The following is a 16827-nucleotide window of genomic DNA, read 5'->3' on the forward strand; positions in this document are numbered from 1 at the left end:
TCGTGCTACAGCTGTACCAACCGAAGAGAAAAGGAAAAACATTTCATTTCACAGCTCAGCAGATTTCATCTTACTTACCTCACTGTGAATGTGATCTGACTGTAACTGAAGCTAATAATTTAACCATTTAAAGTTACCCTATAAAGCCAATGTAATAGCTGTTAATTACTGAATTGCCTAGTAGACATTAGCTTCTGTGGCATATATTATTATACAGAGTGTAGCACTATGCTAAATCATGCTTCAATTTAGCACAATTAAATAATACAATTTGGTATTTGCTCCAATTTATGTAATATTTACACAGTGATGCATCACTGCGAGGTTACATCTGTGCTAATTATATATTTCACAGTATTTTTAGGTTTCTATTACACAAACCTGACCTATTGAAAAGATAGTTAGCCAACATCCGTAGACAAATTTCATCCTTCAAAGTATCACCAGGTATGCAGTGAACATTTTCTGTGTCGACTACAGAGCAGGTAAATAATAATAAATATATGTTATTCCAACACTGGTATGTGTGATACATTGAAGAGTATCTTTCACTCTTATTCTCCTCTTTCAGGCTGCTACATATGCAGTTCCCTCTTTATGTAATTTCTGAGTTGTGTGCGTATTGACTGACTTCAGATCAAGTTTGAATCATTACTTACAAACATATTTCCTTACATATCATCTAGTTTCACATGATTGTTGAATGAAATTAACATTAATTAGCAATTCTATTAGTCTATTGTAAAAATATTACAAATAATTTGTGACACAGATCCAGATGGGCTTGCCGTTAATCAAATAGATACTTTATCGACTGTCAGCTGTTGCACTCATACGCCACCTTTGCTTCTCCATGATGTCACAGATGCAAATAGTGGGCAGGATAGAGTCTTACTTAACTCGATTACACCTCTACTTTTTCCAGTAACATTTGTATACACTAATAGCAGTACAATTAAAAGTTTTGGATGCATCTCATAAGTAGATATGCAAATTGAGCATGCATCAGGACAAGATTCTAAATAGATTTTCAAATGTCAAAAATCAATTGTTAACAATAATGTGTGCTGCCACTTTAACACTGCTGCTACCATTGGGTCAAAATGACCCACAATGCCTCAGTTTTCATGGGTCATTTTGACCAAACGGCAGCAGGAGCAGTTGCTGTGCAGTGCTGTTTGTCCTATGGAGTTGCTGTAGATTAAAAAAAATGCTATGTTTTCACCTTTTTCACCTTTTCTTGACAGAAACTAAAGAAACATATGCCTGTAAGTCGTAGTTGAAGTTATCTTATGACTGTCTTCAGAAATGACTTTGAAACATTTGATTTGTGTATAAATTTGACAAACACAGTGCTAACTGTGTTATCTTTTCTACAACTTTGTCATTGTTAAGTTAGCATCTATGCTAATTATTGATCCGCAGCTTGTGATAAAAATGTTTTGTTGGTACATGCACACTTTATTATGCAAGAAAATATACAAACCAGAGTTCATTGAAAAAAAAAAAAAAACCAAGCCGCAGTAATTTTAATTTCTAATTTTGTGTTTCAGTTTTATAATGTTTTGGATAAACCTCATAAACTATCTGCCTCCTGGTGCAAGCTCAATAATCAAAATACAATATTTATTAAGTATTAAAATAAAGACATCTATGTCAAATTATGCTATGTATATATCTGATGTGCTAATGTTTCCAATATAGCATTTTAGCATGTTTCCTTGTTGCTTTATTTGTTGCATTTTGTGCAAATTAGTTGCATCTTTGTGCTTAAAAAAACCTTGTGAGTTGAAAAAGCTATTATATTTTCAACGAGCAAAGGATTTAATAAAAATTGATCTGAGTCAGAAATTAAAAATCCCTGATTTGCAGCACACAGCACAACTAACACACAGGAAAGCTATGGCAACATTCAAGCAGGCTACAAGGCCACAGAGACTCATGACAGCTTGTAAAATCTGAGAAAAGTGTAGCTAGTACTTAAAAAAATGACTACTGTACTAGATCACCACAGCTCAATGTTAAACTGCAACAAGTTGTAAATATACAGTACAATCATACACACAAATTACATATGTATTACAGATACACACATATACAAAAAAGAGACCTAAAAACCTTGTTGGTTGATGAATGTCAGCTTTTATAGTCTGTGTTTAGATTCCCAACAAATTACCCTGACATGCTTTAGTGCATACACACACAGTCATACCACATATAGGCATAGAAGTTTAGGGGGGTTTTTTGCAAAGAAGGAGCAACATAAAAACTGAGAAACACAGGTGCTCCCCTGGCTTTGACAGAAATGTAGAAAGCTTTAAAAGTAAAACAAAATCAAAGCCACAGTTGAACATAAACTTCAATGTCCCTTCTAATCTGCCCCCATTCTGCACTTGAATCCCGGTGTAACTGAGAATCTACGTGTCAGTTTTCATTCACAGAAGCATTTAAAAAACTGGAAGTAGAAAACTCACTGATTATTCTATAGTTGCAGCACAAATTTTATTACATTGTATTAAATACCATTACAGTAACCTGTAATTGTGAATGCTAATTCAGAATTCATATCACAATAGTGTTTTCATGGTTTTTCTTTTTGATCGATTTTCCCAAAACCACCTCTGCATATTTTGTGCAGCTTATATATCAAAACCCTTTTTCCTTTCAGTAAATCACATAAGTGCTTCTGGTTTGTGTGAGCTTTATAATGTTCTAAATTTTTTAATTTCAATTTAAATTCAGTTTATTTATATAGCGTCAAGTCACAACTCAAGTCGACTCAGGGCACTGAACAGAAACATTCACATGCATTAAAAAAGCCAGTTAGTAAATGTATATATCTAAGGAAGCCAGCAGATTGTGTTGAATCTTAATTTTGTCGCAGTTTCCCATCCTGAGCAAGTACATTGGCAAGAGTGGAAAAACTCCCTTTTAACATGAAGAAACTTGAATATTATGCAGGTAGAGGAATGCGGTCCTGGTAACAGCTTTTGCATTTTTAACCTAATAAAAATAAATTTCCAAAGAAAGTCAATGAGATCTCTTCAGTTGTTGAAAAATATTGATTTCTAAAATCTGCTTTAGCATACTGGCTTTATTTTTGCTGTTTTATGCTACTTTCAGTTGTTAGCTAGCCTTCTGCTACTTTTAATTTTCAGCTATAGCTCTACTTATTTTAGCTTATAGCTACCGTTTTGTTACTTTTAACTTCTAGCTAGTCTTTTGCATTTTTTAGCTAGTTTTTGCTATTTTTAGCATTTAGCCTGCCTTGTGTTACTTTTAGCCAGCCTTTTGTTGTTAGTTTTAAAACATCCATGTGTTATTTTTAGCTCTTTGCTAGACTTTTTCTACTTTTGTCTTTTAGCCATCATTTGACCACTTTTAGACATCAGGTTCCCTTTTGCAACTTTAGCTTTTGGCAAATCTTTTTGTACATACCTTTAGCTCACCTTTTGCTACTTTTAGCTTTCAGTTATTGTATAGCTATTTTTAGTTAGCATTTTGCTATAATAAGCTTTTAAGTAGAGCTTTGGTACTTTTGGCTTTTAGCTGATGGTTTGCTTCTTTCAACTGTAACAACTCAATTTGAGTCATTTCGTCATTCAGCACTTCACAGTTACACAACATTTCTATTAAAAAAAAAAAAAGCTATTTATATATATATATATATATATATATATATATATATATATATATATATCACCTAAGAGCTTTATATTTTTAGTTATGTGTTCTAAATCTGTTTAGATGTGAAACTAGTTCTCACTTCTGTTGGACTCATGTTTTTACTTTAACTAAATAAAACAAGAAGCACACACCCCATCACCCCCATGTGTAGCCCGCACACAAACTGACACTCCTCTCGATGCAGTGAGGGCAGAGTTGCACCGTGTTCTAGAAACGGCTTCTGCTTTGACACTTGACTCTTCGTTTAACTGCGTAACTATGACATTACGCAGAGCGCAGCATCACAGCTGCCCCCCGGGCCCTTCTAAAGCTTGAGGAGACATGAACGAACATGCAAACATGGCTTCTGACACAACGTCCGTAATCAGTCGCCTCAATTTTTCAGTCAACATTCTCCTCAGTTAATGTTCGTCTCCAAACGAAGCACAGGAGAGGGTGCAGAGTGGAACAGAAAAACAGGCAAATAAAAAAGGAAGAAAGCAGTTTATAAATGCTATAAAATCTTTGGCAAAGACTGTGAAATTGTACAAGTCTCCCAAATATGCATGTAACTTTAAAAAGTTTCAAACAAATATGCAAGACTGAATTAAAGTAATTTTCTTTGTTTGCTATGATTGATCAGCTGTGGTGCTGATTTTGAATCAAGCCCCAATTACTGGTAGTTGTAAATGTACCTCCTTGACTGTGGCAGATACTCCTGAAGTTTTAACCTAGGATCCTGTGTGATCAGTTGTTGCTTAGAAAATAAATTGAGAATGACTCAACTACCACCACACTAGCTCGCATCTCTGAGCTTCCGGTATTTCAGATCCACTCTATCCAACTTTTCTTATTTTTGGAGAAATAGTTAATCTAAAAGAACTTAAAAGTTTGGATATTAGAAGCATTTCCTGTATAAAGCTGAATCAGAAAGATGTCTGAAACACTTTCAGTCTATAAAACATGAATGGTTGTGTGTATGAGAGAAAGGCAAAGAAATAAAGAGAATCACTTGCCGTACGGCTCTCTGGACTAATAAAAGTAGAAAGCAAAAGGAGCAAAAAATAATATTCAGCATGCAAAATTGATGTGTAAGAGCAGAGTAGGGGTTTTTTTTGTTTTGTTTTGTCTCAGTTCAAGGCACAAAGACAGAGGACAAAAAGCAACACAACCTCTAACCTTTAAAAATAATAATCTTGTCTTCATTCTGTGTTTGGAGCAGGAGAAGAAAATCTGTACAGCTGTTTAGAACAGCTGCAGCACAGAATAAAACATGGAGTTCAATCTAACAAAAACAAAAGAGATAAATCAAATCTGGATGAGTGGCTGGATCTTCTCTTTGTTGCTCTCTTAGTCTAACCTTCTTTATGTTGTTTTTATAACCCGTAAGTGCATCTTCCTGATTCAACAATGTAGACGGCTAATTTCATGCATCGAGTCACTCTTGAGCCTGTAATTACAGATCACACAGCCCACACATCTCTAGTCACTGAATGCTGGGCACAACTCCTGCCCTCCACATCATAGAAATCATTAGACAAATCATTTAGGATTAAAACATAGGCCATCCAAATTGATTTCTGAACATAAATGTCTCCTGTGCATACAGACATTACATGTGTGACCCACACAGACACATTTTCCATTAATAATCCAAGCAATATTTGAATATTTTATTCTGGCAAATATCAGACTGGTTTAGTAACAATCTGTAACCCCAAATCCTGAAAAGCTGTGATGTCTAAATTTTATATTAAGACAGAATGTGGTTATTTGCTAATGCCATCCACTTATATTTTATTCATAATGTAATATAGTAAATATGTCAAATGTTTAAACGTCCCAACTTATGAGGAAATGGAGTTGTAATAAGTCTGAAAGTCAGATATATTAAAGAAAGATTAAAAGACGAGCGCTTACTTTTCTGACAGTTGCTTTGTGACCAGCATCTTCCTCTGAAGTGACCGTTGATGGCAGTCTGAATACAGATGGTCTGACCCTGTGCAGTGCCGGGACATACGTCTCCACACTCCCTCTCATTCTTATTGGCCACGATGTAGTTGTCCTCCACCGAATCCAGGATCTTGGACCAGTCCAGAGTGGCCAGGTAACACAGGTCTGGATTCTTCTCTATCCTCACAGCGCCTCGGGTTATATTCATGAGGCTGTGCAGGCCCATCTCCTTCAGTTGTAGCATCTCATAGATCACAAGAGCATAGTTGAAGAAGAGATTGTTGCCACGGATCACCGTCAAGTTGGGGAAGAGGTCGCTGAGGGTCTCCAGGCCATAGACCCTGAACAGGAGCACATAGTCCGTAACCACTCTCAGCTTTGGGTAGCTGAGGCCACGAAAGTCCTCGGTCTTGGTCTTAAACATGAGAAGAATTTTTAGGTGGCCCTCGATGATGGTGCAGTTCTCCAGGGACTTAAGGTTGGTCACATTGTTCCGGATGTCTTTACTCGGGCAAACTGAAAAGAGAAAGACAAAACAAAAAGAGACCATGTTAGTTATTTTATGTATTTTTACTTAACCCAGGAATCACTCATTAATGCCATCAATTAAGAAAAAAAAAATCTGATTCAAAAACCTCAAAAATACAGAATACTTGAAAAAAAAAAAGTTAATTAGTACATTTTTGAGCCGTGGTTCCCAACTTTAGGTTTGGGACCCCAAGGTCTTGAAAAGACCTTCAACTAACTTTAAAAAAAAATGTGTATAACGATCATAAATTAAATATATAATATTCTGGTTAAAACTGCAGTTTTTGGCTATGCTTGAATACGTCAGTGAAATATCACCCACCACCTCACAGCCAACATTTTAAACTGAAACACTGCCCAGTCTTTTAGCGCTCAGATCATCTGATGGGGGTGACTCTCAGCTACTACCACACCAAATTTGAGCTCAATATATTTAAATGTGATTGACTTATAGACATTTTGTGCTTACTAAGCTCTATTAGCAGACGTAGCCATCTTCAATAGGGTTATTTCCAGAAGTGAAGCAGTTGTATATGTACTTCATAAAGTTACTCAGTGCTTCATTAATAGTAGTCCAGTAGCTAATGACATAACTGACAAATGAACACATAATCGCCTGCATGTCATGGCAGCGGGCATTAATTAGAATTATTTGGAATCATGAAAGTATTGAAAGCTGAAAAGTTTAGGAGCCCTACTTTAAAGTGACAAAATAAAATAAAATAATGATTTGTACTGTGTACGTATAATAGTTTTATTAGGAGGTGCAACTAAATTTTACTTTAGAACAGACTGGTAATAATTAATGCATCAAAAGCTACTACAAATAATGGCAGGTTGTGCTATCACAAAGAACATTTTGAGCAAAAACAAAACTGATGTGATCAGTATGTTTATATTCAATATCAAATAGTGCAAAATTAGAAAACTTGACAGTTTTAATCTTAATGTCTACAATTAAATAACATATTTTGACATTGTTTGACTAGTAAATCCACCATGGTTGGAAAAATTTATTACTTCTACAGAAAATCTGAGTACATCCCAAGTGAATAAAGGGGAAAATATGCGATACAATAAAAAGCCAAACGGCTCTAAATTTCACACGTATAATAAAACAACCTATATATAACCAATATACTTATAACGCATGGTTTCCCCTACCATTATACAAGCGGGGTACACCACCCCATCAACAGAACTGAGCACCCCACCTACCAAACCCAACTCCCCACCCTCCTGGCACTGACATAGCACTAAGCTAGCGGTGTGAAATACAGGCTCTCTAGCTAAAAAGCTAAAGGTAGCACTCATGTTGCCTCTTTTCCCAAGCTGAACACCCCTCCACACACACACTCAAAAGCTGTCTATATAAACAGCGCACAACTCAAACGTGTCACGCTAAGCTAGCAGCATGCAATACTCTAGCTAAAAAGCTAAAGGCGCCTTTTCCCTCATTCTCAATGCACCCCCCTCTGCTCAAAAACTATTGGTACAAGCAGCGCTCGGACATGTCTCCGTCCCCCCCGTCAACAAAAATCATGGAGATGAGCACCCCGGCATGGCAAGTTAACTAGAGGAAACACTGTAACATAGTTTTTTATTCAAACCACTTGTAATTTGCATTAAATAGAGCAGAGTTTTTATAGATACCTCACTCATTTTCCCTTTTACACCCTTGGTGCCTCCACTGCCTCTTTATTCAGTTCCAACACACACGGACACACAGACAGACCGACGGACAGCCTCTCTATTCTCCCGTGGTATTTCTCCAGAGAGAAATGACTGTATGGCACTGTCTGATCTGAATGAAGCAGACATGAAGCAAAAACAGAGCCAGAGATGAAGCCTGGAAGCAAAATGCTTATCCAAGCTCATTCACAAGACTTTAGCAGGCTGTCATACACACACACACACATTTGGACCAACAAAATGTATAAATATGCATTCACACACACATCAGTGGAGTGAAGAATTCATTAGTCGGCAATTACTGAAGAAGATGCACACAGAGAGAAAACCCAAACTGCTGTTCTTTGCTCCATATAATAAGACCTGCATTACTAACAAGCAGTTGCTGAAGAAAAATTATTGACTGGAGGGGAAATGCCTCGAAGTTAGAGATCCCCGCCCCCCTAGATTCATAAACACTATCTCTGCTGTCTTTGCCATTTGGTTTCTGATACAGTTTGGATTTAACCCCTTCTATCACAGACATCTACACCTCCAGATGCAGGAAGAGGGCCACCTGCATCATGAAGAACCCCACTCACCCAGCACACACACTTTTTGCCCCGCTCCCATCAGGAAGGAGGTTAAGGAGCATTAAGTGTAGACCCACTAGACTGAGGAACAGCTTCTACCCTGAGGCTGTTAAAACTCATGAATCACTAATTAGGATAATCACTGTAAAAATCACATCATGTTGCTGTTGACCTATTTCATGATGATGTGTTCATTCAAACTCATCTGCTCACACAAACTCATGTTCATGCTGCTGTTCGGCATAATGTTTTTATGCTACTAGTGCTTAGTGAGTTTTTAGTTAATGTTTTTTCTTAGTTCTTATTTTAGATCTTATTACGGTTTTTCTTTTTCTTTTACATTTCAATACTTTTGTTGGTTGTAACTGGGACCCTGTGTACACAATTTCATTCCACCATATGTACCACATGTGGTGTGTGTGACAAATAAAAAGAACCTTAAACCTAAATGTCATTAATAATCACAAAGGTTGGATTTTTTGTTTTTTTGCGAACAGATTAAAAAGTAAAGAAGCCAAAAGTTGCTTCATGACAGCACAGCTCATGTTGGGTCACTGTTACAATGGTTACATGAAAGCAGTTCTTCAGTACTGTAACATCCATTTTTAAGTAAGGAGTATACATAAGGGCAGCGTAGTTGGTAGAGCCATTAACTCTCAGTGAGAAAGTTGCTGGATAGAATCCTGGCCAGGAACTTTTCTAGGTGGAGTTTGCATATTCTTCCTGTGCATGTGTGAGTTTCTCCGAGTACTCCAGTTCCACAATAATAATTGGTTAATTGGTAACTCTAAATTGTCCCTGGGTGTGAGAGTGTGAATGGTAGTTTGCCATTTCTGTGTCCCTGTGATGGACTTGCGACCTGTCCAGGGTGTACCCAACCTCTCACAGTGACGGCTGGTTAGGGCACCAGTGACCCCTGCGACTCGGAAAGATAATGGATAGAGTATAGATATGAAAAATGGGTATACTGTAATAATAATGTAAATTTGTCCATAAGAGGCAAATGTACATGTCCTGCCATGGAGCGTTACAGCAGTCATTATGTCCAAAATGCAAGGACAGAAATTTAAACGCTTTTTTCAAAGGAATCATTACAAAGTCTGTTTATTTACAAGTACTAACATGAACCAACTAAATTTCAAATAAAAAAAGCTTTAAATAAAAAAATTTAAAAAATGATTATTAAAACTGTGTGAAGCAATATAAAAAGGGTTCTACAATGTTAGTACTGCTCAAATTGAATGCAAACAAATAACATAATAATGTACACATTTTAACTACAAACATATATTTCTGCAAAAATACAGGTCCGTCTCAAAAAATTAGCATATTGTGATAAAGGTCATTATTTTCCATAATGTAATGATAAAAATGAAACTTTCATATATTTCAGATTCATTGCACACAAACTGAAATATTTCAGGTCTTTAATTGTTTTAATACTGATGATTATGGCATACAGCTCATGAAAACCCAAAATGCCTGTCCCGAAAAATTAGCATATCATGAAAAGATTCTCTAAACAAGCTATTAACCTAACCATCTGAATCAACGACGTAACTCTAAACACCTGCAAAAGATTCCTGAGGCTTTTAAAAACTCCCAGCCTTGTTCATTACTCAAAACCACAATCATGGGTAAGACTGCCGACCTGACTGCTGTCCAGAAGGCCATCATTGACACCCTCAAGCAAGAGGGTAAGACACAGAAAGAAATTGCTGAACGAATAGGCTGTTCCCAGAGTGCTGTATCAAGGCACCTCAGTGGGAAGTCTGTGGGAAGGGAAAAGTGTTGCAGAAAACGCTGCACAATGAGAAGAGGTGACCGGACCCTGAGGAGGATTGTGGAGAAGGGCCGATTCCAGACCTTGGGGGACCTGCGGAAGCAGTGGACCGAGTCTGGAGTAGAAACATCCAGAGCCACTGTGCACAGGCGTGTGCAGGAAATGGGCTACAGGTGCCGCATTCCCCAGGTCAAGCCACTTTTGAACCAGAAACAGCGGCAGAAGCGCCTGACCTGGGCTACAGAGAAGCAGCACTGGACTGTTGCTCAGTGGTCCAAAGTACTTTTTTCGGATGAAAGCAAATTTTGCATGTCATTCGGAAATCAAGGTGCCAGAGTCTGGAGGAAGACTGGGGAGAAGGAAATGCCAAAATGCCAGAAGTCCAGTGTGAAGCACCCACAGTCAGTGATGGTCTGGGGTGCCATGTCAGCTGCTGGTGTTGGTCCACTGTGTTTTATCAAGGGCAGGGTCAATGCAGCTAGCTATCGGGAGATTTTGGAGCACTTCATGCTTCCATCTGCTGAAAAGCTTCATGGAGATGAAGATTTCATTTTTCAGCACGACCTGGCACCTGCTCACAGTGCCAAAACCACTGGTAAATGGTTTACTGACCATGGTATTACTGTGCTCAATTGGCCTGCCAACTCTCCTGACCTGAACCCCATAGAGAACCTGTGGGATATTGTGAAGAGAAAGTTGAGAGACGCAAGACCCAACACTCTGGATGAGCTTAAGGCCGCTATCGAAGCATCCTGGGCCTCCATAACACCTCAGCAGTGCCACAGGCTGATTGCCTCCATGCCACGCCGCATTGAAGCAGTCATTCATGCAAAAGGATTCCCGACCAAGTATTGAGTGCATAACTGAACATGATTATTTGAAGGTTGGCGTTTTTTGTATTAAAAACACTTGTCTTTCATTGGTGGGATGAAATATGCTAATTTTTTGGGACAGGCATTTTGGGTTTTCATGAGCTGTATGCCATAATCATCAGTATTAAAACAATTAAAGACCAGAAATATTTCAGTTGGTGTGCAATGAATCTGAAATATATGAAAGTTTCATTTTTATCATTATATTATGGAAAATAATGACCTTTATCACAATATGCTAATTTTTTTAGAAGGACCTGTATTAACATGAAAATTGTATTTTTTGATGATAACTTGTGTTGCACAACATAAAGCATAATTAGAAGTATAATAATCAACTATTAGTTGCACTCAATTGTAAATTGTGTAAAGTGCATTTAGTAGTTCCGCACCTAACTTGTTGAGGTGGCTGTCTTGAGCTGTGGCCGCAAGGTTGTCGGTGCTTCTCACGGTGGCCATCCACAAACTCGGTGGTGGACACCCCGGGTTAGGGAGGCTGTCAAGTTGAAGAAGGAGTCATATCGGGCCTTGTTGGCCAGTGGGACTCCGGAGGCAGCCGATGAGTACCGGAGGGCCAAGCGGTCCGCAGCATTGGCTGTTTTTGAGGCAAAAGCTCAGATGTGGGAGGAGTTCGATGAGACCTTGGATAACGACTCTCGGTCGGCTCCAAGGAGATTCTGGCAAACCATCAGGTGGCTGAGGAAGGGAAAGCAGCACTTCACTAAGACTGTATTCAGTGAAGGTGGGCTGCTGATGACCTCAACCAGTGAGGTCGTCGGGAGGTGGAAGGAATACTTCTCTGACATCGGGGACAGTGCCACTGGATTGGCAGACTGGGGTGGTGGTTCCCCTCTTCAAAAAGAGGGACCGGCAGGTGTGCTCCAATTACAGGGGCATCACTCTCCTTAGCCTCCCTGGTAAGGTCTATTCAGGGGTACTGGAGAAGCGAGTCCGATCGGTGGTCGAACCTCAGATCCAGGAGGAACAATGTGGGTTCCGTCTTGGCCGTGGAACACTGGATCAGCTCTTTACCCTCACTAGGGTCCTCGAGGGGTCATGGGAGTTTTTCCATCATGCCTACATGTGTTTTGTGGATTTGGAGAAGGCAATGGACCATGTCCCTGGGGGTACAGTGTGGAGGGTGCTCCATGAGTATGGGATTGGGGGCCCGTTGCTACGGGCTGTTCAGTCCCTAGACAAGTGGTGTGAGAGCTTGGTTCGCATTGCCGGCAGTAAGTCGGATCCCTTCAGGGTGGGAGTTGGACTCCGCCAGGGCTGCCCGTTGTCACCGACTCTGTTCATAAGTTTTATGGACAGAATTTCTTGGTGCAGCCAGTTGGCGGAGGGTTTCTGGTTCGGTGGCCTCAGGATTCCATCTCTGCTCTTTGCAGATGATGTGGTCCTGTTGGCGTCATCGTGCCGTGATTTCCAGCTCTCACTGGAGCGGTTTGCAACCGAGTGTGAAGCGGATGGGATGAGAATCAGTACCTCCAAATCTGCGGCCATGGTCCTCAACTGGAAAAGGGTGGATTGCTCTCTCCATATCGAGGGTGAAGTTCTGCCTAAAGTGGAGGAGTTCAAGTATCTCAGGGTTTTGTTCACAAGTGAGGGAAGAATGGAGCGTGAGATTGACAGATTGGTGAAGAGTCTGCAGTATTGCAGACTCTGTACCAGTCTGTTGTGGTGAAGAGAGAGCTGAGCTGTAAGGCAAAACTCTCTGTTTACCAGTCGGTCTACGTTCCTACCCTCACCTATGGTCACGAGCTCTGGGTAGTGACCGAAAAAATGAGATTGCAGATACAGGCGGTTGAGTTTCCTCCACAGGGTAGCTGGACTCTCCCTTAGAAATAGGGTGACAAGTTAGGTTATCTGGGAGAGACTCTGAGTAGAACTGCTGCTCCTCCACATTGAGAGGAGTCAGTTGAGGTGGTTAGGGCACCTGGTAAGGATGCCCCCATGACGCCTCCCTAGGGAGGTGCTTCGGGCATGTCCGACTGGGAGGAGACCCCGGGGAAGACCCAGGACACGCTGGAGAGACTATGTTTCTCGGTTGGCCTGGGAATGCCTTAGAATCCTCCCAGAAGAGCTGAAAGAGGTGGCTGTGGAAAGAGATGTCTGGGCTTCCCTGCTCAAGCTGCTGCCCACGCGACCCGACTTCGGAATAATGGATGGATGGATGGCATTTAGTAGTTGATTTCTCTTGGAAGCATAATGTCCAACCAAGCAGTGCTTTGCAATATTGATATGGCACACACTGATCTTACAATAAATCCTTAAAATAAAGAGCCGCCCTAATAGGGACATTATTTGGCAAGTTAGGCAAGTATAAGCCTCGGCTTCAGCCTATTCCTTTTTGGTAAATTATTGATTTGTCAAAAAGTAGTCTATATTGTTTTCCTTTTTCTGTAATGCTAATTTACCAAAATAAAGTTGAGTCGAGTTGATTTGGACAAAAACAATTACTGATCAGGAGCAGCTCAAGATGAAAATGACAAGTAATCTAACAGCCTCCATCAAATGGGCTGCTTTCAGTTGCTGAATATTTTAGGCTTCCCGCCCCTGGTCAACTTTGCATTTGCATTTCCTATGGTCTCAGACATATTCTGTGAAAGAAAAGAGCGTTGTAGAGAAAACATATGATTTTCCACGCAAAACTGGCCTGTACATAAAGCGAGTTACATCGCTGAAGACTTCACAGTCACTGTTTTCTGATAACACGTATCAGTGTAATAATTTATGTTAGCAACCACTGTGTCAAAGAGCAGCCATTGATGGGAAGACCAGAGAAATTAATGTTTCCTTTGGTTTTTAGTCCTTAAAGAAGAGGATAGTCTCATCCACCACTAAGCCTGTCGCGATAAACAAATCAATTAATCACATGATAAATGAAAATAAGGTCATTTTCATTTATCGGCTTTATCGTTTCCTTGTCTCTCTTTTTCTACTGACACTGGATGACAAAAGGCTCAACTCCGGTGCTCTTCACTAACCCCTCGCTTTCTCTTTTCTCTTTAAAATCTGTTTTAACCATCCAAAATCACAGTTTTGAATCATTAAAAGCAGCTAAGCTGAGAAGCTAAGCTACGAGCTAAGCTAACAGGCTGACCTCTGGAAAAAAATCCTCTGTCTTGTCGAAGCTCCAAAATTCACGGTTGAAACCTGTGTCTTTGTGTAAAAAGTTGTTTTTCTCCGCAAAAAGAAGCTGAGAACATGTTTACTGATTTTTTTTTATTAAAAACTTTGTGTGAAAAATGATATGCTAAAGAGCTCAAACCACACCGAGCGTCCGCTATTTTGAGAACCCAACTGTCAAGGGGCCTCTCTCCCATTTTTCTTAAAGGCACGCTGCTCGCTCCCTCACTAGCCATCCTTCGGTTGAAACAGTCTTATACTGCCATCCGGTGGTCGAAAAAAGGTACCAGATGCAAAACAAATTAAACATTTCTTCTTAAATTTGACAATAATTACTAATTATTGTCAAATTTCAAACAATATTATAATTTATCGCAATAATGTCAGACAATTAATCGCCCAGCAAAATGTGTTATTGTGACAGGCCTATCCATCACTATGACTTTATAAAATAATTCAATCACTGTGTTCACATATTTGCCATTTTTAACTAATCTGTTTATGGCAACTTTATTTTCTCACTATTTTCTCATATATTAATGCAGTATATTTAGAGCTAAGCTTTGGCCAGACACATTTGAGCATTGTTTTCACCCACTGGTTTGACTCAGAAGGCACAAAATAACCCTAACTGATGTAGACAAAGGAACAGAATAGAAACATCTGAACAAAGCTATTTAATTCTTTGTTTCATAACCAGATCTATTCGATTAATTTTGAACAGTTGATCAGAAGCCAAAACTGAGCTAAAGCTGTTGGGTGTGACTTCACTGTGACGGCTGCAGTTCCGACTTTAGGTGGTAAACGCATTACTCACACGCAATCCAAACAAGTTTTTCACAACAAAATGTTACGGAAAAACACCACAATGCTCATTTAGCCATTACATGAGCAAGCCGAGTTGATATTTGAAACTTAGGGGCTAATTAAGTTTAATAATATGAAACCCATGATGCTATATCTCATAAACCCAGCAGAAAATAATCTAACACAAAGTCATAAAAAATGCAAACAAAAGCCATATTTATTGAAGCACAATATTTGTTTCGACCGAGTTGTTTTAAGCCAAAGCCGTTTCCTCATTTAAACTAACTTATGACTTCCTCATTCTGTTAATGGTTAAAAAGACAACAAACAACAAACCAGGTACAAACTCTGAACGGAACCATGTCAATGAGATGTGTCAAAGGACTTCCTGTAATAAGCTGCAATATTTTTGACACACCCAAATAAAAATCTTGTTTACAACTGACTGTTGGCAAAAACATGCCAGTTTTCATACTGCTCAGAATAGAAATAAGGTATTACTTGTTTTACTTCCAACTGTCTAAATAAAAAAGCTTGTTTTTATTTAAATATGACAGTGCAAGATGAAAAAGGACGTTTAATAAAAGATCTACATTTTGCACAAAATATTTGGAAATCATTTGGATAAAAACACACTCATAATGGACTCAGAGTATCAAATAATTTATAAATTGTAAACAAACATCAAAATTGAATCCACAGTAAAAGGTTCAGAATGCTTCTACCCATCAGGGAGTACTGATAAACAGCAGCATCACATCCGGTAGAGGGATTTAAAACTTTGCACCCATTTGCAACCTTTGTTCGTGTGGACAGTTCAATTTTTAATGTAACCTCAAGCTACCAGCAGCCAAAACAAACTTGTAAAAGAACCCAGCAAATCCATTTTAGCTGTGATAAGGAAGGCAGCGTTCGAAACCATAACAGCAGCTCGTTCTGACAAGTGCACCTCAGCCACACCCGTGCCATTAAATACAAACTGTATCAGAAACCAAAAACACAGAAACACGCTTACACTGTGCGGCAGCTGCCATCATTACCAGTGATAACAGCAACCTTACACCTCTCCCTCTGCCCCTCTCCGGCCTTATCTTCTGGACACATCAAACAGGCCTATGGGCCACCCACTTACTGTCAGCCAGCAGCACTAACCGGATACCTATTGTGAAACAACATCATAACAAACTGGGTTATGCAACAACCAAGCGGGACCAGGTGATCTTCAAGACACACCGAGCGGACACAAACAAGACCTTTCCACATGGATGAATGTACTTTTGGTGTTGCAGGTTGGTGGAGGTGAGGCCTGCCTGCACGTGTGTCATGCCTCCAGCTGGAGGCTTTATTGACATAAAGAAATGTTGGAGGGGGAGGACGGCGCTGCTGGGCGCTCGCTTTGCAAAATGGAGTCTTGTTTTCAACTGAAAGGAGCCAAGGAGGGGGGTGGGAGGGAAGAGGTCATCAGAGTGTGGACGGAAAAACAGAAGAGGAGAGACAAAAGGTGGGGAGAGGGCAGCTTTAAAATGATGAGCCATCTTTTCACTGGTTTGGTGGCAGAACACAGAAGGGGGGTTGATGAAGAGGGACTTCGGCAGCTAGCAAAAAATACAATTAAAAAATGGAAGATTTAGCATTTCTTAAAGGAATACATGCTGCCCAGAGTTATAAACTGAGATTATCATGTGTTCACAAAGGAGTTGTAGCTCATGTGGTCAAACCTTGAAATTTCACCCCATATCATGAGATGTCACATACAGTGCCTGTTGTGAAAGACTTGGCTACAATTCATGTAGCAAATGTTAGCTCAATGGCTATAAAACTG

The 16827-nt window shown here is 39.5% G+C and overlaps 1 protein-coding gene across 1 annotated transcript in view; it reads right to left on the reverse strand.

Annotated features, from left to right (window-relative positions):
• Nucleotides 1–16827, reverse strand: part of insrb (insulin receptor b) — a 92642-nt gene that overhangs the window by 61598 nt on the left and 14217 nt on the right. The window contains exon 2 of the mRNA XM_037698085.1: nucleotides 5587–6135. Coding sequence (XP_037554013.1) covers nucleotides 5587–6135 — 549 coding nt within the window. The remainder of the gene's footprint in view (nucleotides 1–5586; nucleotides 6136–16827) is intronic.

The sequence above is a fragment of the Nematolebias whitei genome, chromosome 3 (genome assembly GCF_014905685.2).
Source record: "Nematolebias whitei isolate Nwh7 chromosome 3, NemWhi1, whole genome shotgun sequence".
NCBI lineage: Eukaryota > Metazoa > Chordata > Actinopteri > Cyprinodontiformes > Rivulidae > Nematolebias > Nematolebias whitei.